The sequence below is a fragment of the Palaemon carinicauda genome, unplaced genomic scaffold (assembly GCF_036898095.1).
Source record: "Palaemon carinicauda isolate YSFRI2023 unplaced genomic scaffold, ASM3689809v2 scaffold2, whole genome shotgun sequence".
NCBI lineage: Eukaryota > Metazoa > Arthropoda > Malacostraca > Decapoda > Palaemonidae > Palaemon > Palaemon carinicauda.
In genome coordinates, this window is record NW_027169589.1 from 513,465 (window position 1) to 535,957 (window position 22,493).

The 22,493-nt window shown below is 40.3% G+C and overlaps 1 protein-coding gene across 3 annotated transcripts in view; it reads right to left on the reverse strand.

The window, feature by feature from the left end:
* Nucleotides 1-1,274: 1,274 nt before the first annotated feature.
* Cerk (Ceramide kinase) overlaps nt 1,275-22,493 on the reverse strand; it is a 156,647-nt gene continuing 135,428 nt past the window's right edge. The window contains exons 8-10 of one of the 3 annotated variants that reach the window (XM_068368374.1): nt 21,864-21,988; nt 16,272-16,374; nt 1,275-4,451 (exon numbers count right to left, since the gene is read on the reverse strand). In XM_068368374.1, the coding sequence (XP_068224475.1) occupies nt 16,287-16,374; nt 21,864-21,988 (213 nt within the window). In that variant the 3' untranslated portion in view covers nt 1,275-4,451; nt 16,272-16,286. Of the gene's footprint in view, nt 4,452-6,360; nt 6,898-15,200; nt 16,375-21,863; nt 21,989-22,493 lie in introns of those variants that run through there. The other 2 variants (XM_068368373.1, XM_068368372.1) reach the window with 2 other exon arrangements.

Here is a 22,493-nt window from a genome sequence, read left to right on the forward strand (position 1 = left end):
ACACAAGTACCTCCAGTGCTGAAAACCATTTGCTAGGCGTATTCCATCTCTGAAGAGGCTTTATATTTTTGCCTATAAATAGGAGGCCTGGGTCATGATTTGAAGAAGACCTAGGATATAGCCATGAATTTGAGTTTTCTCCATAAGACAGCAACTTCACAGGCTCCTGCTCAGGCTAAAGATAATAAAAAATACGACTTTGCAATAGTTCTTTAAGGGAGACGGCTTAGTGATTTAACCTTGCCAAAATCTCAAACACCCTAGCCAGACACCAAGATTATAGCAGGTATTGGTAAAGATAGTCTATACAGAGCAAAAGACTGGGTGCTCTTATTACACGTCCGAGTCCAGATTCATGATAAAACACGCTTGAGCGGTACTGTCAATTTATGACAAGATAGTTGATGGTTGGAGTTCCTATCATCAAAGTGGGGAACAAAAAGGCAGCCACAAAGTTTAGGGTTATATGACAAGGTTACCTTTTCCTTAGAGGCCATCCCTATTTTCCACACTTACTGGTATTGTCTTGTGGATGAAGACCTCTTGCAGCTCATCAAATCAATCAAGTTGTGTACTGAGAAATCCCTCTCGTAAATACTGAAGGGAAAATCCAAGGCTGAAGGTTCTCGGTAAGAAAGGAGGAAGAGATGATAATCCAACTCCCTACTTTCTAATACAGCTATGCAGATGGACGCGGGTGAAATCTTGGTCTTGTAAATTGAAGCATTGGATACCACAGGCTAATTGGCCATAGTGGAGCTATTAGCAGTTGTCCTTGAAAAGTCAGGGAGGCCATTCAAAGCCCTCTATATCAAAATTGTCAGAGGAAACGAATAAATTGATAACCATCTGTTCCAATCCAGATTCAGGGCATCTCTTATCAATGCCTGAGAATCCACTTTCGGAGCTACGTACAGTACTGTATAATGAAAGCTTGTGGTTCTCTTTTGTTGCAAATAGGTATATTTGGAGATTCGGAACTAAATCAATCTCTTGAAATGAGCTCTGAGGCCAAGTCTATTCTGCATGCAGAATTGTCTGTTTGGATAGGGCATCCACCACCATGTTGTGAGATCCACACACATGGAACAGCGAGAGGAACTCATTTCTTCTGAAGAAACTTCATCATGGGAAGAGTTACTGTGTTGAGAATCCTTGACCAGGATACCCCCTTCTAAGGCAATGGTCAGCCACTTGGTTGTCTATGAAAAAAAATTTTTATGGAAATTCCACAGAAAATTTTTTTTATGGAAATTCCTCATTGGATCGAGTCTCTTCAAAGACTGTTAGACCATCATCAGTTCCAAATGAAAACTGGGGGGGGACCATTTCCCACACATGACTCCTCTGAATGACCTCCCCAAACAGACCAGGATCCATCTGTATGAAGGATCATAGAAATCCGGGGAGAGACCAATGGTACCAACATGGAAAAGGCAATTGATGTGGTACATGGTAGGAGGATTCTTTTACAATAACTAGGCAATCAAGGCCGAAAGTCTTGGAACCCCTTACGTGCCATTCTTCTCCACACCCAATTGAGGTCTTACAACCTGTCATATTGAGGCAAACTGAAGAAGACCAAATTTCTTCTTTAGTTGCTGTCTGGTTGAGAAGTACTTTTTAAAGAAAGATTCTGATCTTGGTCAGAATTCCTTGCAGTGATGCCTTTGTTAGGCTTGGAGTAGTTATTATCATACTGTATTTCATTGAAGACCTAGCCACTGAAATATCATCCTTTAAATTAATCTTGATTTTGCAGAGTTGACCAGGAAACCTAATATGCTAAAGAATCTGCAAGACTTGTTTTGTGCATTTTTGGCATTATTCTTTTGTCTGCTCAAATCAACCAACTTTGTGAATATTCTTGAGGCAGTATTGCACCCTAATGGGATTACTTTGAATCTGGATAACCCTCTCACCCTCTCCAGAGCTGAAAACCTAGGTAAAGCTGGAATTGAGAAGCAATAGGAACATGTCGATAAGCATCTTTTAAATCTATGGTACAGACCCAACCCTCTCGATGTAATAATTGGCGGAGATGCGGGATGGTTGTCATACTGAATGGGTGCATTCAATACATCTCCAAGGTTCTAGCGTGATGAAAACTGACGTTGAGGATGTTAACCTCCACGACCAACCGAGACCTCTCAAGACCATGCTTTGCACCCACCGAGAAAAGTTCAGTTTCCAAAAATAATGGATACGACCTCCAACTCAGGACCGCTCACTGATGAGATCCTCTGTCCCTATGCAACTTGATCAGGCCTCCTGTTTCCCTTGGGCTAAAGCTTCACCTTGGGCAGAGTATCTCGCTCCCACTTCTTCCCACGGAAACTTAGATGCAGGCTGAGGCTTGGGATGGAAAAAGGAGCTGGCTTATGATTCTTAAAGGATGCAGCCTTGTAAAAGGATGCCTTTTTTTTTTTGGAAGGGCAATAAACCTTTCCTCCATTTTTAAGGAAGTGAAGTGGCCATTGCCTCGGCATTGGTATCCAATGTAGTACTATCTGGCCAATCAAAAGACCCAATGACACTCTAGCGGCAGTATCTTACCGGGTGGCTGGTGGCCTGACCAACCTACAACCTAACTGCTATATAAGACAATAATACTATATAGCTCACTTAATGGATGATTCCCCCTGAGCTTAGCCTTATCAAGGTTAGAAACTAACAATTCTAGGGTTGTGGGTGGCCGATGTAATAATGTCCCTGACTGGTGAACGCCAGACTGGGGTTCGAGTCCCGCTCAAACTCGTTAGTTTCTTTGGTTGCTGTAATCTCACCATCCTTGTGAGCTAAGGATGAGGGGGTTTGGGGAAGCTTATAGGTCTATCTGCTGAGTCATCAGCAGCCATTGCCTGGCCCTCCTTGATCCTAGCCTGGGTGGAGAGAGGGCTTGAGTGCTGATCATATTTATATATGGTCAGTCTCTTTGCCATTATCCTGCTTGATAGGGCAAAGTCACTGTCCTTTGCCATTCATGGGTGACCTTTAAACCTTTAATTTTTAATCATAACAGTAAATAAGCTAGCGAATTGTTTGATACTAGAGAAGAAGTTAATACTGACAGTTACTTACCACTGCATTAATATATACAGTAACTACTGTATTCGTAATTTTTGCTGGAAGAAGCCAGCGTTAGGCTACTCTAGCCTACCCCTGATTATATTCCACAACAGTAATAGACTAAAATTTAATTTTAGTTTCATAACTCACACTGTATATATATATGCAGATCCAATGAAAAAACTAATTACGCAGGTATTGTAATCACCAACATTCATAAAATTGACTAAGTTATGACTAAAGGGAAATTACAATGCTATGTAGAGTAAAATTATTAGGATAAGGAATCAATTTATTTTTTTAATTAGAAAGGAATATCAAATTTTAACACTGGGAACCGTAAACAGCTAAAACTTGTCCATGTATCAAAAAGCCAGGACAATGGCTAATGTTGCATTATGATTCAGAAACGAAAACGCATGCTTTCCCAATTGATGACGCCATAGACTAAAATCCAATTTATGTTAAAACTAGTCAAAATAAAAAGTGATAAGCAAAACAGGATTCCTATTATCTTCATCCTATTCCAAGATTATTCACTTCACAAAGATATTGATTCTACAATGTCTATATGGATAAAGGCTGGGTGCAAGTTGATCCGGTCTTCAGCATTGGGGGTATTGCGTCAAGTTTAAGAGCGCCTGAACTTGATGGTCTTTTATAAACGGTGAGTCCATAGTCCATGCTTTGCATATTGATACACTGACTCTAGACCCTGGGAGAAAACATTTCTTTTGTATTTATGTCATATTGGATTTTCTATGTTAGCCTGTCAAAAAAAATTCCTTGGAGACCACAGAGCACATTAACCCAAAAAGTGCAGTTTGCACAATCTTATCTGACATTGTATAGAAAAAGCTAATATAACATTTAAAGATCTTGTTGAGTTTTGGGGTCATATATGTTGACTTTGTACAGATATTATCAGGGTTTAAGTATTGATTCAAACCTTATCAGGTTACTAAAATATTTTCGGAACCCTTTTTTGTACAGATACATATATAATGAGAATCGATAAGCTATTGACAAAAAATCAGTACTATAATTAGTTATCAGTCTTTTTATCACTCCCCTAATGTAAACACTATAGACTTTGGAGTACTGTATTCTTCATATTTTGACAAGGCTCATACTGTTTACAGTACGGTGCCAATATACAACAGCAAGACTATCATTGGGCCTTTATGCGTTATTCAGTATTCAAGTTGTGCATTATGGTGAAATGCCTATACACTTAGTTTCTATAAATTATTGCACTTTTTGAGTTGATTCTAACACTTTATAAACATAAAATACTCACTGACAGCAAAATAACATCTGATGCACTGGTAAACATCTCATCAAAGTTTCAATGTAATTAAAACAAAGCTCAGAAATCTATTCTAGAAAGAAAGTAATGAAAGAAAGGCCATTAATGAAATAAAAACTTCATCAGTTAAAACATTCATAACCAACCATAGACCAGCATCAAGAAATTCTTACATGTATGTGTGTACTGTATTGTGAAATATAAGTGTTAACACAGGATTTGTTCTACCACTTGGTATAAATTAAATAGATCTACATTCAGTTCTCATGCCACATATGATAGTTATTAAACTATTAAGTTAAGAGAAACCTCCACCTACCTTGAAAACTATAACATCAAAATACATTTAGTAATAACATTTTCATTTCTATACAGTACAAAACCTCTTTTTTGTATTTGCTTCTCTTTGGAAGTTCGGATTTATCGACATTTACCATTTTCCTGTTGGATGCAAATGATCTAAAGTCTCTCCCCACCCTTATTGTGAAGCACCTGTGAACAAAGATTCTCTAATAATATGCCACTGAATGCACTTCTACCATAGTACAGTCTTATAGGGATATAATCATAGATGAAATCCTTCTAAATGACACAATTTCTGTAGCAAAGAGTCACTGTCTGACTAAGAATGAAAAGTACTGAATTGGTTTGAATTGCACAAAGAACTCGAGCCTTTAGAATGTGCTACTCGGAAATTCTTAGAATTATTAAAATTCTCATCACCCTTCCTGTAACTACTGCCAGCAATGAGTCTTTTCCAGTGTTTATTTTAGTGAAAACGTATCTAGGATCTACCATGAAAAACGAGCGCTTGAATGACTTGCTTCTCATGGCCTCGGTAAAGGACCTTGTTAAAATATTGATATTGGTTAATAATGTGGCAAAATTAAGATCAAGGAGGTATTCACTAAAGCAGTAGATAGCTTAATATTTGAAATGCCTGAAACATATTTATTTTGACATTTGCTTAGGAGAACCTCGTTAAAATAATGTACCATTTTATCTCTACACATTTTCACTAGCTTAATTTCATCCTATTCACAATAACTTTTTTCTTATTTTCCTGAATGATCGTTTTGTAGGTAGTGAGCTATATTTAACAAATGTTAAACTACAGATATTCTAGAACCAATACTATATTTTATAACTTGGTTTGTTTAGAATTTCCTATCAACTTTTCACTAAACTCAACATTTGATGTATAGGATTTTTTAACGAATATAAATTCTTAAAATTTCAATTAAAAGTGGCTTCAAAGAGCTCCTAATTTGTTATTTCAAAAAATTTCTCAGGGGGCTTACAACGCCCCTGAACTCCCACCTAGTTAAGTGAGTAAAGAGGGGGAACTTTAAAGAAAATTTGCCCCTCCCAAGAAAAATGAAATGATGCCCCCTTTCATGATTGCCCAGAAACAATTCCTTTAAACAAACTTGGAAGTAGTTGCTATCAAATCCAGAGAAGGACATTAAAACACCCAAGTAAACTAAAATTTAAACAACCGTGAGAAGAAGTCGTTGCCTGAATGTAGGCGCTACACAGACTGAAAAGACAGACTAGCACACTACAGATTTGCTTCCTGCCATTTACTTTACTATATGCATAAGTCAGTTTTAAGGAAAGAAAATGGAATATTTAAATCTTAGGGGCAATTGTCGATAAATCCAAGTTTCCAAAGAGAAGCAATATGAACATCTGAGAGGTTCATGTAAGTAATTGGATGACCTGATTAAAATTTACCAAACACCGACACATTGTGAAATCACATAACTGCTTCGGACTAAGTGCACTTGAGATGATTAACGAGATGCTTTTCATTAGTCTTTCTAGTCTAAAACAATTCTAGTTATATACTCTACAATCTCATACCTACTATGTTATATAATATATATATATATATATATATATATATATATATATATATATATATATATATATATATATATATATATATATATATATATATATATATATGTGTGTGTGTGTGTGTGTGTGTGTTCGTGTGTACAGAGCTCATAAGTCAAACGAGTATTTTGATGTTCTGACTCTATTCAGTAACATCAAAAATATGCTTAGAAATTAATACAACGGACTACTGTTACATGAGCATCGGTGAATTAACAACTAATACCCTGGAGCTTGATTACATTGAACTCTACAATTTTCAGCTACCCAAGCATGTAATTTTTAAATCTAAGTTTTAATTTACTATCATCTTTATCTTTTTAATCCACATTTTTACCCATGATATGTGCAGTAACTTTACTTCTACAGAAGGGGCCAATGCACAACAATGTTACCAGTTTCGTGGTATAGGTGGCGATCACAAGTATAGATGACAGCATAGACGGGCAAACCACAGGCAAACCATTGAAGTGCCCGTGCCCATTGTTGAGGCAGGCACTAGATGGGGGCCTGACTAGGGACAACGTTGCCTAGCACAGCTCTGACTGCACTTTGCTCGGCATCTGGCCATAGTCATACGTTCGCCTGCCTGCCTTGGACCATTTGATCTGTTAACACTGTTCCAAAACAAGAGAATTACGGGAAAATCAGATTGCCCGCCCTGCATTTGTCCCTTGCGTGGAAGGGACTTCTGAAGCACTTTACACCCATTCATATTAGGCAACTACTAGTGAAAATTTAACAGTTCTGTATAAATGTTTAAAATTGGATTTATTTCATCAAATTGATCATCAAAATACTGCATAGTGACAGTTAAATTTGAAAAATTTTTGTTATTAATTTTATTTTCCTGTATTTTCAATATAAAAATACCTCTATTGTGGATTTCTATGGGATCAATGTTATATTCAAAATATTTCCCAATCCTTCTTCCAGCACCTATTACAATACATTTCTTACTGTATTTTTACACTGAAGTACATTTTTTATGTAGGGAAGGAAATATTGTTCCCACTGTACTTTTTCCTACCGCCTTCTTTATCTGGTTTTCCTATACAGTATTCTGGTCAGCTCATTAAAACCGATTTTAAGTGTTATAATAAAATCTTTAAACATAACTATTGGTTATTGAGATTTTATGAAATCTTCAAAGTCACATTCTCTTTTAACCGTCTTTTGTTGTCAATATCCTTCAGTTCCTGTTCTTTATATTCAGAGGATGACTGCTGCTATACAAATTATAAATTGAGAAGATTAAAATTTATAATTTAGTAATGCTATTAATCAAAGAATACAGTCAACAATACATTAAGATTAAAATTATGCTATTTGGTGCCACCCTATACTACAAAATCATAAACACAATAAAAAAATATGACCAGAATTAGTAAATATATTATCTAAACGTACAGTACTGTAACTTATATTTTTTTATGAAAATATGTTATTTTCATTAGTAAAATAAATTTTTGAATATACTTACCCGATGATCATGTAGCTGTCAACTCCGTTGCCCGACAGAAATCTAAGGTCGGGATACGCCAGCGATCGCTATACAGGTGGGGGTGTACACAACAGCGCCATCTGTGAGCAGGTACTCAAGTACTTCTTGTCAACAAGAACTCAATTTTCTCCTCGGTCCACTGGTTCTCTATGGGGAGGAAGGGAGGGTCCTTAAATTCAGGATCATCGGGTAAGTATATTCAAAAATTTATTTTACTAATGAAAATAACATTTTTCAATATTAATCTAACCCGATGATCATGTAGCTGATTCACACCCAGGGTGGTGGGTGGAGACCAGTATACAAGTTAACATTAGAAGCTAAGTATCCCGTATTTCATTTTAGCAGTTATTCAAAATAACAAACATAAAATAAATAAGTACCTGGTAAGGAAGTCGACTTGAACTATTACTCTGCCTTTTTTAAGTACGTCTTCCTTACTGAGCCTAGCGGTCCTCTTAGGATGCTGAACGACTCCTAGGTGCTGAAGTATGAAGGGCTGCAACCCATACTAAAGGACCTCATCACAACCTCTAATCTAGGCGCTTCTCAAGAAAGAATTTGACCACCCGCCAAATCAACCAGGATGCGGAAGGCTTCTTAGCCTTCCGTACAACCCAAAAAACAACAATAAAAAGTATTTCAAGAGAAAGATTAAAAAAGGTTATGGGATTATGGGAATGTAGTGGCTGAGCCCTCACCTACTACTGCACTCGCTGCTACGAATGGTCCCAGGGTGTAGCAGTTCTCGTAAAGAGACTGGACATCTTTGAGATAGAATGATGCGAACACTGACTTGCTTCTCCAATAGGTTGCATCCATAACACTCTGCAGAGAACGGTTCTGTTTGAAGGCCACTGAAGTAGCGACAGCCCTAACTTCATGTGTCCTTACCTTCAGCAAAGCAAGGTCTTCTTCCTTCAGATGAGAATGTGCCTCTCTAATCAGAAGCCTGATGTAGTAAGAAACTGCGTTCTTAGACATCGGTAAAGCAGGCTTCTTGATAGAACACCATAAAGCTTCTGATTGTCCTCGTAATGGCTTTGTCCGTCTTAAATAGTACTTAAGAGCTCTTACTGGGCAAAGTACTCTCTCTAGTTCGTTCCCCACCAAGTTGGACAGGCTTGGGATCTCGAACGACTTGGGCCAAGGACGAGAAGGAAGCTCGTTTTTAGCCAAGAAACCGAGCTGCAAGGAACATGTAGCCGTTTCAGATGTAAAACCTATGTTCCTGCTGAAGGCGTGGATCTCACTGACTCTTTTAGCTGTTGCTAAGCAAACGAGGAAAAGTGTCTTTAATGTGAGATCCTTAAAAGAGGCTGATTGAAGCGGTTCGAATCTTGATGACATCAGGAACCTTAAAACCACGTCTAGGTTCCAGCCTGGTGTGGACAACCGACGTTCCTTAGAGGTCTCAAAAGACCTAAGGAGGTCCTGTAGATCTTTGTTGGAGGAAAGATCCAAGCCTCTGTGGCGGAAGACCGCTGCCAACATACTTCTGTAGCCCTTGATCGTAGGAGCTGAAAGGGATCTTACATTCCTTAGATGTAACAGAAAGTCAGCTATCTGTGTTACAGAGGTACTGGTTGAGGAAACTGCATTCGCCTTGCACCAGCTTCGGAAGACTTCCCATTTTGACTGATAGACTCTGAGAGTGGATGTCCTCCTTGCTCTGGCAATCGCTCTGGCTGCCTCCTTCGAAAAGCCTCTAGCTCTTGAGAGTCTTTCGATAGTCTGAAGGCAGTCAGACGAAGAGCGTGGAGGCTTGGGTGTACCTTCTTTACGTGAGGCTGACGCAGAAGGTCCACTCTTAGAGGAAGAGTCCTGGGAACGTCCACTAGCCATTGCAGTACCTCGGTGAACCACTCTCTCGCAGGCCAGAGGGGAGCAACCAACGTCAACCGTGTCCCTTCGTGAGAGGCGAACTTCTGAAGTACCCTGTTGACAATCTTGAACGGAGGGAACGCATACAGGTCTAGATGGGACCAATCCAGCAGAAAGGCATCCACGTGAACTGCTGCTGGGTCTGGAATCGGAGAACAATACATCGGGAGCCTCTTGGTCATCGAGGTAGCGAATAGATCTATGGTGGGCTGACCCCACAGGGCCCATAGTCTGCTGCAAACATTCTTGTGAAGGGTCCACTCTGTGGGGATGACCTGACCCTTCCGGCTGAGGCGATCTGCCATGACATTCATGTCGCCCTGAATGAACCTCGTTACCAGCGAAAGCTTTCGATCTTTTGACCAAATGAGGAGGTCCCTTGCGATCTCGAACAACTTCCTCGAATGAGTCCCTCCTTGCTTGGAGATGTAAGCCAAGGCTGTGGTGTTGTCGGAGTTCACCTCCACCACCTTGCTTAGCTGGAGGGACTTGAAGTTTATCAAGGCCAGATGAACTGCCAAAAGCTCCTTGCAGTTGATGTGAAGTGTCCTTTGCTCCTGATTCCACGTGCCCGAGCATTCCTGTCCGTCCAGTGTCGCACCCCAGCCCGTGTCCGATGCGTCCGAGAAGAGATGGTGGTCGGGGGTCTGAACAGCCAATGGTAGACCTTCCTTGAGAAGAATGCTGTTCTTCCACCACGTCAGTGTAGACCTCATCTCTTCGGAAACAGGCACTGAGACCGCCTCTAGCGTCATGTCCTTTCTCCAGTGAGCAGCTAGATGATACTGAAGGGGGCGGAGGTGGAGTCTCCCTAACTCGATGAACTGGGCCAGCGATGAAAGTGTCCCTGTTAGACTCATCCACTGCCTGACAGAACATCGGTTCCTTCTCAGCATGCTCTGGATGCATTCTAGGGCTTGATTGATCCTTGGGGCCGACGGAAAAGCCCGAAAAGCTCGACTCTGAATCTCCATACCTAGATAGACAATGGTCTGGGATGGGACGAGTTGGGACTTCTCTATATTGACCAGGAGGCCCAATTCCTTGGTCAGATCCATAGTCCATCTGAGATTCTCCAGACAGCGACGACTTGACGGAGCTCTTAAAAGCCAGTCGTCCAAATAGAGGGAGGCTCTGATGTCTGCCAAGTGAAGGAATTTGGCAATATTCCTCATCAGTTTGGTAAACACAAGAGGTGCCGTGCTTAGGCCAAAGCACAGGGCTTGGAACTGGTACACAACCTTTCCAAAGACGAACCTTAGGAAAGGTTGGGAGTCTGGATGGATGGGGACGTGAAAGTACGCGTCTTTCAGGTCTAACGAGACCATCCAGTCCTCCTTCCTGACCGCTGCTAGGACCGACTTCGTCGTCTCCATCGTGAACGTCTGCTTGGTGACAAAAGCATTGAGAGCACTGACGTCCAGCACCGGTCTCCAACCTCCTGTCTTCTTCGCTACCAGGAAGAGACGGTTGTAGAAGCCCGGGGATTGATGGTCCCGGACTATGACTACCGCTCCCTTTTGTAGCAAGAGCGACACCTCTTGTTGCAACGCTAGCCTCTTGTCCTTCTCCTTGTAGTTGGGAGAGAGGTTGATGGGAGATGTTGCTAGAGGGGGACTGCGGCAGAACGGAATTCTGTACCCCTCCCTTAGCCACTTCACAGACTGAGCGTCTGCACCTCTGCTCTCCCAAGCTTGCCAGAAGAACTTGAGCCTGGCTCCCACTGCTGTCTGGAGAGGAAGGCAGTCAGATCCTGCCTTTTGCGGACTTGGAACCCTTCTTGGATTTGCCACGGTGACTGTCGGCACGGGTACCTCCTCTGCTGGAGGTTCTGCCACGAAAGGGCGGGATGAACCTAGTTGCTGGTGTGTCCACTGCTGCAGGACGGAAAGGTCTAGGCACGGAAGGTGAAGCTTTAGCCTTACGTGCGGAAGAAGCCATAAGATCATGGGTATCTTTCTGGATTAGCGAGGCAGCCATCCCCTTGATCAGCTCCTCCGGAAACAGACACTTGGAGAGAGGAGCAAACAACAACTCCGACTTCTGGCAAGGAGTGATCCCAGACGACAAGAAGGAGCAAAGATGTTCTCTCTTCTTAAGCACTCCCGACGTGTACGAAGCCGCAAGTTCACCAGACCCATCTCGAATGGCTTTGTCCATGCAAGACATGATCAGCATGGCAGAGTCCTTATCCGAAGGGGAAGTCTTTCTGCTTAACGCTCCCAAACACCAATCGAGGAAGTTGAAGATCTCAAAAGCACGAAAGACTCCCTTCAACAGATGATCCATGTCAGAAAAGGACCAGCAAATCTTCGATCGTCTCATAGCCAGCCTGCGGGGAGAGTCAACCAGACTTGAGAAGTCGCCCTGGGCAGAGGCAGGAACTCCCAAGCCGGGTTCCTCTCCCGTGGCATACCAGACGCTAGATTTGGAAGCAAGCTTGGTAGGCGGAAAGATGAAAGCAGTCTTTCCCAGTTGCTTCTTGGACTGCAACCACTCTCCCATAACCCTCAAAGCTCTCTTGGATGAGCGTGCGAGGACAAGCTTGGTGAAGGCAGGAGCAGCAGACTGCATGCCCAGAGCAAACTCGGAGGGAGGAGAGCGAGGGGTTGCAGACACAAACTGTTCTGGATACAAGTCCCTGAACAAGGCAAGGACTTTACGAAAGTCTAAGGAGGGAGGCGTAGACTTGGGCCCTTCTAAGTCGGAGTGCGGTTCATCCAAATGTGCATCTTCGTCATCCGATACTCCATCATCCGAAAGCTGAGTAGGAAGTGCCAAAGGTGGAGCAGAAAGCTGAACGGCTGAATCCGGCAGCACGGGTGCATGCGTAGCTGCTGCGGATCCAACATCATGCCGCTGCTGGTCAGTCTGCGAGCTGGCAACAACAAAAGCAGAGTGCTGGTGCGTGGGAGGGACTGCCGTGGGTTGCGGAGCATGCCGTATGGGATGCGGAGCATGCCGCATGGGTTGCGGAGCATGCCGCATAGTGTCAGAACCCGGCAGCTCTACAGCACCTTCCCACTGCTGATGCGGTAGCTCACGCATGTCAACGGATGGTGCAGCAAGAACATGCGTCTGGCAGGGTGGACTGCGCATCGGTGGTGGAGCTCTCACAGGTGGAGTGTGGGAGCAGGCAGCCGCAGTATCTGCTGAGCGCACAACCGCGGCAGGTTGTAGGTTAACAGGGGCAGTGTCAACCTTCTCAGCATGATACTCTTGCATGAACACAGCAAGCTGAGACTGCATAGTCTGCAGCATGGACCACTTAGGGTCTACCGTGGTTGGAGCAGCAACAGACGGAGCATTAGCCTGTTGTGGAACCACTCTACCTCTCTTGGGAGGTGTGCAGTCTTCGGAAGACTGCGGCGAGTCCGAACTGACCCAGTGGCTACACCTGGGCCGTTGGACTCGCTCGGAAGGGACCTTACGCTTGAGAGGTCGTGAGACCTTGGTCCATCGTTTCCTCCTTGAAACTTCTTCCACAGACGAGGGATGATAGGGCTCATTCGTCTGTATGTGGATGGGACGATCTCTGACAGAAACGTCCGCAACCACTGAGGGTACATCCGTACGCTGATCAAGGCCTGCCGAACCCTTTGGTCCTTCGACATTGCTTCTCCCCTGGGCTTGGGAGCTTGCAAGAGGTCCCGGACTGGGAGGACGACTGGCACGAACAGATGTACCCTCATGCGCAACACTGACACACACTTTTCACCTCACTTGCACTAACAACACTTCCCACTGCACTTTTCGCCTTCAGCTCTTTGACATCTGCCAAAAGTTGATTACGGTCATTAGCCAATGACTCCACTCTGTCACCAAGAGCCTGAATGGCACGCATCATATCCGCCATGGATGGCTGAGCACTAGTAGCAGGGTCGGGAGTCACCACTACAGGGGAAGGAAAAGGTTGAGGGGCATGGGGAGAGGAAAAATCAACAGAGCGAGAAGAACTCCTCCTGATCCTATCCTTCTCTAGCCTACGTGCATTTTTAAGGAATTCGTTAAAATCGAATTCCGAAAGCCCAGCGCATTCCTCACACCGATCTTCCAATTGACAGGATTTACCCCTACAATTGGAACAAACGGTGTGAGGATCTATGGAGGCCTTCGGAAGACGCCTAGTACAAGCCCTAACACTTCACTGCCTGTACTTAGGGACTTGAGACTGGTCAGACATCTTGAATTGTAGAAATAGTCAAGGGGGGATTCCAAAAACTAGCAAAGTTCGTTAACAATTAATCCAAATTAAATCCAAAAGCTTGCTAAGCTAATGATAAAGCTTCCTGAATAGCGAAGGCTAAAATCTAGAGCGAATACATCACCAAAATCGTGAGAAACAACTCCAGAATCAACAGCGTATCCAAGTAGGTCTTGCCGGTGGCACGACAGAGGAAAAATTGAGTTCTTGTTGACAAGAAGTACTTGAGTACCTGCTCACAGATGGCGCTGCTGTGTACACCCCCACCTGTATAGCGATCGCTGGCGTATCCCGACCTTAGATTTCTGTCGGGCAACGGAGTTGACAGCTACATGATCATCGGGTAAGATTAATATTGAAAAATACAACTTAACATGAAAATTCCTCTACAAGCTGGTTAACTCTTAAGTTTTTAAAAAAAAAATATTGTTCAGTAGTGGTAGGTGTCAAAGTATGTGCACTGGATGTAACCAACATGTATTTTTTAACCAAAAATTAAGTATATACTGTACCCCTGAACTTCCTAAGCAACCTGCATTATTATTATTATTTTATTATTCATTATTATTATTATTTTATTATTGTTACTATTATCATCATCATTAATAACTGAGCTACAACTCTAATTGAAAAAGCAGTTGGCTATAGCCCAAGGCTCCAACTAGGGTTGTAGTTTGGCTAGTAATAATAATGATAATTATAATAAAAATGGAAATTAGTTAACAGATAAAAGTGTGCCTGGGTGCACCCTCAAGCAAGAAAATGAGCAGCACCAATGCCTCCCAGGTCAGACGTCAAGTCTCAAAATCATTGATTAGGTTTGTATTCTCGTGAGAACTAAAGATAATACTGTGAATCTACTGCATATTTTTATATAAAAAAAAAAAAACCTAAGCAATTTTTTACTATGATCTTATCTCTAACCAATGCAATAAAGGTTGTCAGTTAACCCTTTTACCCCCAGGCTGTTTGGAAATTTCCAACCCTTAACCAAGGGTTATTTTTTTTCAAGCACATTTTGCAGTATATTTTTTTTAAATTGCTCTAACAGCCTTAATTTTCATCATAGAGAGGTCAGGTTGGTCTCATTCTCTTGGAAAATGCCTGAATTTTCTCAAAAAAATATCAAATATGCAAAAAAAATGTCAATAGCATTTTTTTTGCAAGGACGTACCGGTACGTCCATGGGGGTAAAGGGATGAGTTTTGTGAAACGTACCAGTACGTCCTTTGGGGGTAAAAGGGTTAAGTTAGTGAGAAGCAACCCCCTTCTCTCCCATATCTGAACTTATAGGTGTTAATAAGCTCCAACAATCAAACCAACTTAGATGGAGGTACAGTATATCCATTATATACTTTTAAAAATATATATATTCACTATCAATCTAGAAATTTTACAATGATGATGATATATTGCTGAAACTTTCAATATTTAAAGTTGTAATGAGCTGGGAGAAAGATTAGAAAAAACCTGAAGGTTACCTAAGAACTAACAAATGACATCCTGCACAATGACTTAACTTAAGACGTAAAAGGTTACCCTTCTTTCATTTCATTCCTTTTTCCTAATTTTTCCATAACCATAATTCAGAGCACGAATTCATAGAAATACAGACATATATTTAGTAAATTAGTTGGACAATTGTTTTCGCTTATCCTTCCACCAACTCAATAGTAATAAGTACAAGAACATAAAATAAGTGCTATCATAATAGCTTTAGGCATTGCTTTCCATCATTGAAAGATACACTACTTATAGATAATACAATCACAGTCCGTGGCTAAATCTGGTACTCAACAATTCATTAAACATTTTATAAAATAAAAATTATGTATAAAGAGAACAGAAATAATCTATGAAGAATAATTGGACCAAGTATAGATTTTTTTTGGCAAAGGAAAGTTTTTCGTATTCCTTTACGCCATTCCTAAAAAGGCATAACAAATCCACCTTCAATTTTAACATATACAACAATTGAGCATTATTGTAGTACGTACAGTACGTCGTATCGCCAGTGATATTTGCATTTACAGTACATTTGGATTTCAATCAACTTTTATAAATGAGATAATTTTTCTATACAAAATAAAAAAGTTAAAATCTAATTAGAATTAAAAAACACAACACGGTTTTAATGTAGTCTAAAAAAATAGTGAGAGACAATTTTCCTAAAATACTGTACACTACTGTACTTGTTTTATTATGTTTTTAATACAATTACACTTGGCAAATATCTCTCTCTCTCTCTCTCTCTCTCTCTCTCTCTCTCTCTCTCTCTCTCTCTCTCTCTCTCTCTCTCTCTCTCTCTCTCTCTCTCTCTAAATTCGAATAAATCATGGAATTTTAGGCTAAACAGAATGTACAGTATTTCAAGGTCAAAACAAGTCTATTACGGCTACCTGAAATTTTGTGGTTCACGGAGACTTTTTGGGTACGGTTTTTGATGAGTCACTCCAAGTCTCAATCCCCCTACAAAACATCTGTACACACTGGCAATGTATCCTGGAAAAAAAAAAGAAAAAAAGCTTTCATTTTCACAAAACAAATATCTGCAATGTACTAGTAGAATTCTAGAGAATGGAAAATGGCTGTCTGCTAAAGGTGGTGATGAATGCAAGAGTTGATGGGAGAAGTACAAGAGGAAGGCCAAGGTTTGGGTGGATGGATGGAGTGAAGAAAGCTCTGGGTGATAGGAGGATAGATGTGAGAGAGGCAAGAGAGCGTGCTAGAAATAGGAATGAATGGCGAGCGATTGTGACGCAGTTCCAGTAGGCCCTGCTGCTTCCTCCGGTGCCTTAGATGACCGCAGAGGTAGCAGCAGTAGGGGATTCAGTAGTATGAAGCTTCATCTGTGGTGGATAATGTGGGAGGTTGGGCTGTGGCACCCTAGCAGTACCAGCTGAACTCGGCTGAATCCCTGGTTAGGCTGGAGGAACGTAGAGAGTAGAGGTCCCCTTTTTTGTTTTGTTTCATTGTTGATGTCGGCTACCCCCCAAAATTGGGGGAAGTGCCTTGATATATGTATGTATGTATGTATGTATGTATTTCATAAGCAAGGGAAATATTATAAATGATGTAAGATTTGATAAAATATAAAAAGTAGTCTAGCTCTCATTATTCATCAACCCAGGATTCAAGAACTGCAAGTCATGTGCAGTCATAGTCTCAGGCTAAGTGGCTAGCTGGTGTGAGTTTTAGAATTTGGTTACATGGCTATCATAATGAAAACCATTTCCCTGAATCTAAGGACAAGCTGGCTTGCAAAATTACTCTGTAAGCAATAATCTTGGCTCGGACACAACCTTATCACAAATGCAAGTCAAGTCTTTGTCATAGATTAGGTAATAAGAAAGGTTATGGTTCGTGGGAGAATGTAAACTCAGTCATAGAAATATCTAGGACGAAGGACCGTGTGCAAAAGCGAGGGGAAAGTTGGTGGGTAGCAGAGGGCGCTGGAGAACAAATCCCCTGATTGGCCTGGTAGTAATGCTGAAAGATTGGAGACCTATTCTTCTTCTTCTGCATTATTCAAAATACACAATATCAAAGTTATCTTTAAAATTATCTACTGAACTCATCAAGGGAAGGACAAATTAACTACCATATGAATGTGTTGAGGTGGTTTGGCCATGTTGAGAGAATGGAAAATGGTTGTCTGCTAAAGAAGGTGATGAATGCAAGAGTTGATGGGAGAAGTACAAGAGGAAGGCCAAGGTTTGGGTGGATGGATGGTGTGAAGAAAGCTCTGGGTGATAGGAGGATAGATGTGAGAGAGGCAAGAGAGGAATGAATGGCGAGCGATTGTGATGCAGTTCCGGTAGGACCTGCTGCTTCCTCCGGTCCCTTAGATGACCGCGGAGGTAGCAGCAGTAGGGGATTCAACATTATGAAGTTTCATCTGTGGTGGATAATGTGGGAGGTTGGGCTGTGGCACCCTAGCAGTACCAGCTGAACTCGGTTGAGTCCCTTGTTAGGCTGAAGGAACGTAGAGAGTAGAGGTCCCCTTTTTTTTTTTTTTTCATTTGTTGATGTCAGCTACCCCCCCCCAAATTGGGGGAAGTGCCTTTGGTATATGTATGATGTATGTATAATTTGCTGGTTTTCCCTAACCTTCAAGAAATGTATCCGCAAACCCGGAGAATCACTAGACCTTTCAGCACTACGTACCCTCTCTATAGATTTAACATTTCTATTTCTTGAATCTATACAAGGAATATAGGCTTTCATTTCCTGCTGCGATGAACTATTGCACTCTTTACAACAGTTTACCTCACACCTATCTACAAGAGAGCATTCCTTGCCCTTGCACTGGGTAAATTGCATGCAGGGGTCTATATCCTCTTATAAAAAATAATTTGACATTTAATAAGAGAAGGGGACATACCTAACTATTTCTACAAAGATAAAAGTAAAAAACTGAAAATCTTAAGAAAATCTTTAAAATTTCACAACACAAAGTAGGTGTTGACGTGTAGTCTGACCACCCCCCAAAAAAGAAAAAAGTCTACAGTATAAATAAAAAAGCAAAAATGCTAAAAAGCAGCACCGGGTAGATTTATCGAGAGGGGAAAATTCTCGTGCTTTTGGAATCGGTGGTATGGTTCAGTTAAATGTAAATTTGCTTGCATTTATTGAGACAAACCTATTATCAATTTAAGCATGACAAAGTACAATTAACTTTGAATTCCACCAGTATCTAAAAATAATGAAATTAACATCATTCATTGCATACAAGAGACTTGTTTATTAGCAAGACAAGGTGACAAGAGGTTCAGGAACTTTGTATTCCAATTGGTAGTAATGGTACAATTTCTGATGGCTACTTATTAATGGTGGTATTGTTGATATTATTTATTAGCGATTTAAAGCTACCCCTAATGAACTCATTGGGTTTTATTAATCGAATTGGATATGAAATAATATTGCTCAGTGTAACAGTGTAGTATTATTATAATTATTAGCCAAGCTACAATCCCTAGGTGGAAAAGCTCGATGCTATAATCCGAAGGGCTACAACGGGAAAAAATAGCCCAGTGAGGAAAGGAAATAAACTTACATGAGAAGTAATGAATAGCTAATATGAAATATTCTAAGATGGGTAACAACATTATAACAAGTTAGACCTGTCATATACAAACTACGAAGAGAGAGACCAAAGCGAAGGTGGGTGGACTGTATCAAGGATGACCTTCAATCAAAGGGATTAATTGGTGATGAGGTGTGGGACAGAGGTAAATGGAGAAAGCTGACCAGAAACATCGACCCCACATAGAAGTGGGAAAAGATGTAGACAAAGAAGACGAAGAAGAAGATGGAGAAATTGAGAAGGCATGACTATTAGAATTAACTGCATACCTAGTGTTAAGTGCAGGATGGTACTGTCTGGGAAGATCTGAACGTAAAGGATGGTCAGAATTATGAAAAATATTATTGAACATGCATAAAGATTTAAATTATCCAACAAAGTAAGATGGGATTCTGCAGCTGAAGACCAGACAGGAGAACAATACTCGAAAGAAGGTAGAATGAAAGAATTAAAATACTTCAGAATAGTTTGATCATAGAAAGTTCTAAGGCTTTCTCAATAAGCTATTTTTTGTGCAATTGAAAAAACAGACCAAATGTGTTTCACAAAAGTGAATTTGCTATCAAGAATCACACCTAAAATCTGAGGAGTCATATACAGTTAAAACAATCATTATCGAATACTGAGATCTGGATGTTGAGGAACCACTGTCCTCGACCTACTTACAATCATATTTTGAAGTTTGTCAGGATTCAACTTCATGTCCATAATTTGCAGAATGCATTAATTTTAGTTATTCTTTATTAACCCTTTTACCCCCAGGCTCTTTGGAAATTTCCAACCCTTAACCCCCAAGGGGTTATTTTTTCCCAAGCACATTTTGCAGTATATTTTTTTTAAATTGCTCTAACAGCCTTAATTTTTGTCATAGAGAGGTCAGGTTGATCTCATTCTCTTGGAAAATGCCTGAATTTTTTCAAAAAAAAATATCAAAAATATGAAAAAAAAAATTTTATAGCATTTTTTTTGCAAGGACATACCGGTACGTCCATGGGGGTAAAGGGATGAGTTTTGTGAAACGTACCAGTACGTCCTTTGGGGGTAAAAGGGTTAAGGATTCAGCAATGCCAAATCTACACTAGAGAGATGGAATTGATGCAAAGAGAGTAGCCTCATCTGCAAATGCAATGAGCTTGTATTCTAAGCCAAACCACGTCATGTGTATATAGTATGAAAAGTAATGGGCCAAGAACACGACCTTGAGGGGCACCAGATATTACATTCCTATACTCACTATGGAGTTCATTAGCAATAACCCTGTGCAATCCATTACTCAAAAATCCAATAATGATGCTGAGAAAAGACCCATCTACTCCAAACTGTTTCAGTTTGAAAACAAGGGCCTCATGATTAACACAGTCAAAGACCACTAAAATCAAAGCCAATCATATGAACCTCCTGAACTCAATCAAGGGATTTCTGTAAAACATTGGAGATTGTAAGAAGGCCATCACACACTCCAAGAGCTTTACAGAAGCCAAATTGCAAACTAGGAAACAGATGATTACCTTCAGCATACATTTAGACATTTTGCCAAAAGATATTAAAAAAATTTTGATAACATAGGTTATGAAAATTAGGTAGTAATCATTTGGGCTAGAGCTACCAAAAACATATTTACTTATCGAGTAAAATAACTAATTCTCCAACTAGGGCTAAAAGAACCTCTTTTTGCTAGCTTGCAGAAAATAACATACAACTTAGGAACTAATAAATTAACAGTCTTTATTAAAAACAAAGGAAAAATACCAATTGGGTCTACACTTCCATAAGCATCGAGGTCCATCAAGAGTGTTTTAATTATCACAGGACTGAAAAACTAAACTAGTTAGTTTAGCCTCAGGAAAACAGGAATGAGGAAGATCAAGTTTCTCATTACTCTGCTTACTGTCAAACACATTAGCCAAAAGGGTTGCCTTTTCCCTTGGACAGTGAGTGACAGAATCGTCTGGTTAAAGTAAAGGAGGAACTGTTAAGTCTACACCAAAGAGTGCAGATTTGAGGGTAGCCCACTACTTATGTTCCTGGGTTGTACCAGAAATGGTTTTTTTATGGTTAAATTGTATTACTCTTAATTCCTCTTCCGTTAAAGTGTAACAACAATAATAATAATAATAATAATAATAATAATAAAAAAATAAATAAATAAAAATGGTGAGGCGATTTCTTTTTGAAGTGCCTGGGTGGTAAGTATTACTGGACGAGTTTGTGATGGTATGGGCACGTAGTAAAACTGGGTGAAGGGGAAGAATGAAGAAGGCCTGTCTGGAACCTGTTAAAGGTGGAAAGTGAAGAGGGAGGGGACAAAGGACTAGATGGCATGATAAATTTAGTAGGATTTGAAGAAATCTGGAATAGAAGTGGGGATGAAGATGTGTGAATGTTGAGATTAATAGTTTGCATAATCTATATGGACCGAGAAGCTGTGAATGGACGAGAAGTTTAGTAATGTCTACAGTAGGTACTGTACAATGATGATATTAGTAAAATACTGTACAAATAAAAAATTTTGGATAAAATATGGAAAGATGTCATAAGTAGGACTGGTTTACTGTAACTACTTTCCTAAGGACCGTAGTGCCTAACATTCAGTGCCATAAAAGGGATTTTGACGAAGGAAAAATCTATTTCTGGCCGAGAGACCCGTGCCGCCCAGTGAAATGCTCCTTTAACATCATTCACCTAGCAGTTTTTACCTTAGAAATGATGTTAAAGGAGCATTTCACTGGGCGGCACGGGTCAGAGCCCAGAAATATGATTATATTTTACTTACCTTGTAATCATTTGAAATACCAAAAAGAAATTATGCTATCAAAGAAAAGTTATGAAGATGAAATGTATCTCACAGTTCTTCCTTTAAATGTCCTAAAATAAACTTCTCTTAAGAATATATTGTACCACTTACTTGATTCTTAGAGCTGGTTCATCAAGTTGCTCTCCATCACAATTCCAAGTGGATTTTGGTCCCGCCATTTTTGGAGTAAAATGAACTTCTTTTACGCGATGAACTTTGACATGATTTAAACTCAACTGTGGGGGAAAAGAGAGACATTGTTATGGTATTAAATCTTGATTTTATAATACAAGTAAAAAAATAAATTTTAACTATACTAGGCCTGTTATTATTATTATTATTATTATTATTATTATTAATACTATCCAAGCTACAACCCTAATTGGAAAAGCAAGATGCTATAAGCCCATGGGCTCCAATAGGGAAAAATAGCCCAGTGAGGAAAGGAAATAAGGAAACAAATAACTGAAGAGAACAAATTAACAATAAATCATTCTAAAAAAAGTAATGTCAAAAGAGATATGTCATATATAAACTATTAACAACGTCAAAAACAAATATGTCATAATAAACTATAAAAAGACTCATGTCCGCCTGGTCAACAAAAAAGCATTTGCTCCAACTTTGAACTTTTGAAGTTATACTGATTCAACAACCCGATTAGGAAGATCATTCCACAACTTGGTAACAGCTGGAATAAAACTTCTAGAGTACTGCGTAGTATTGAGTCTTATGATATAT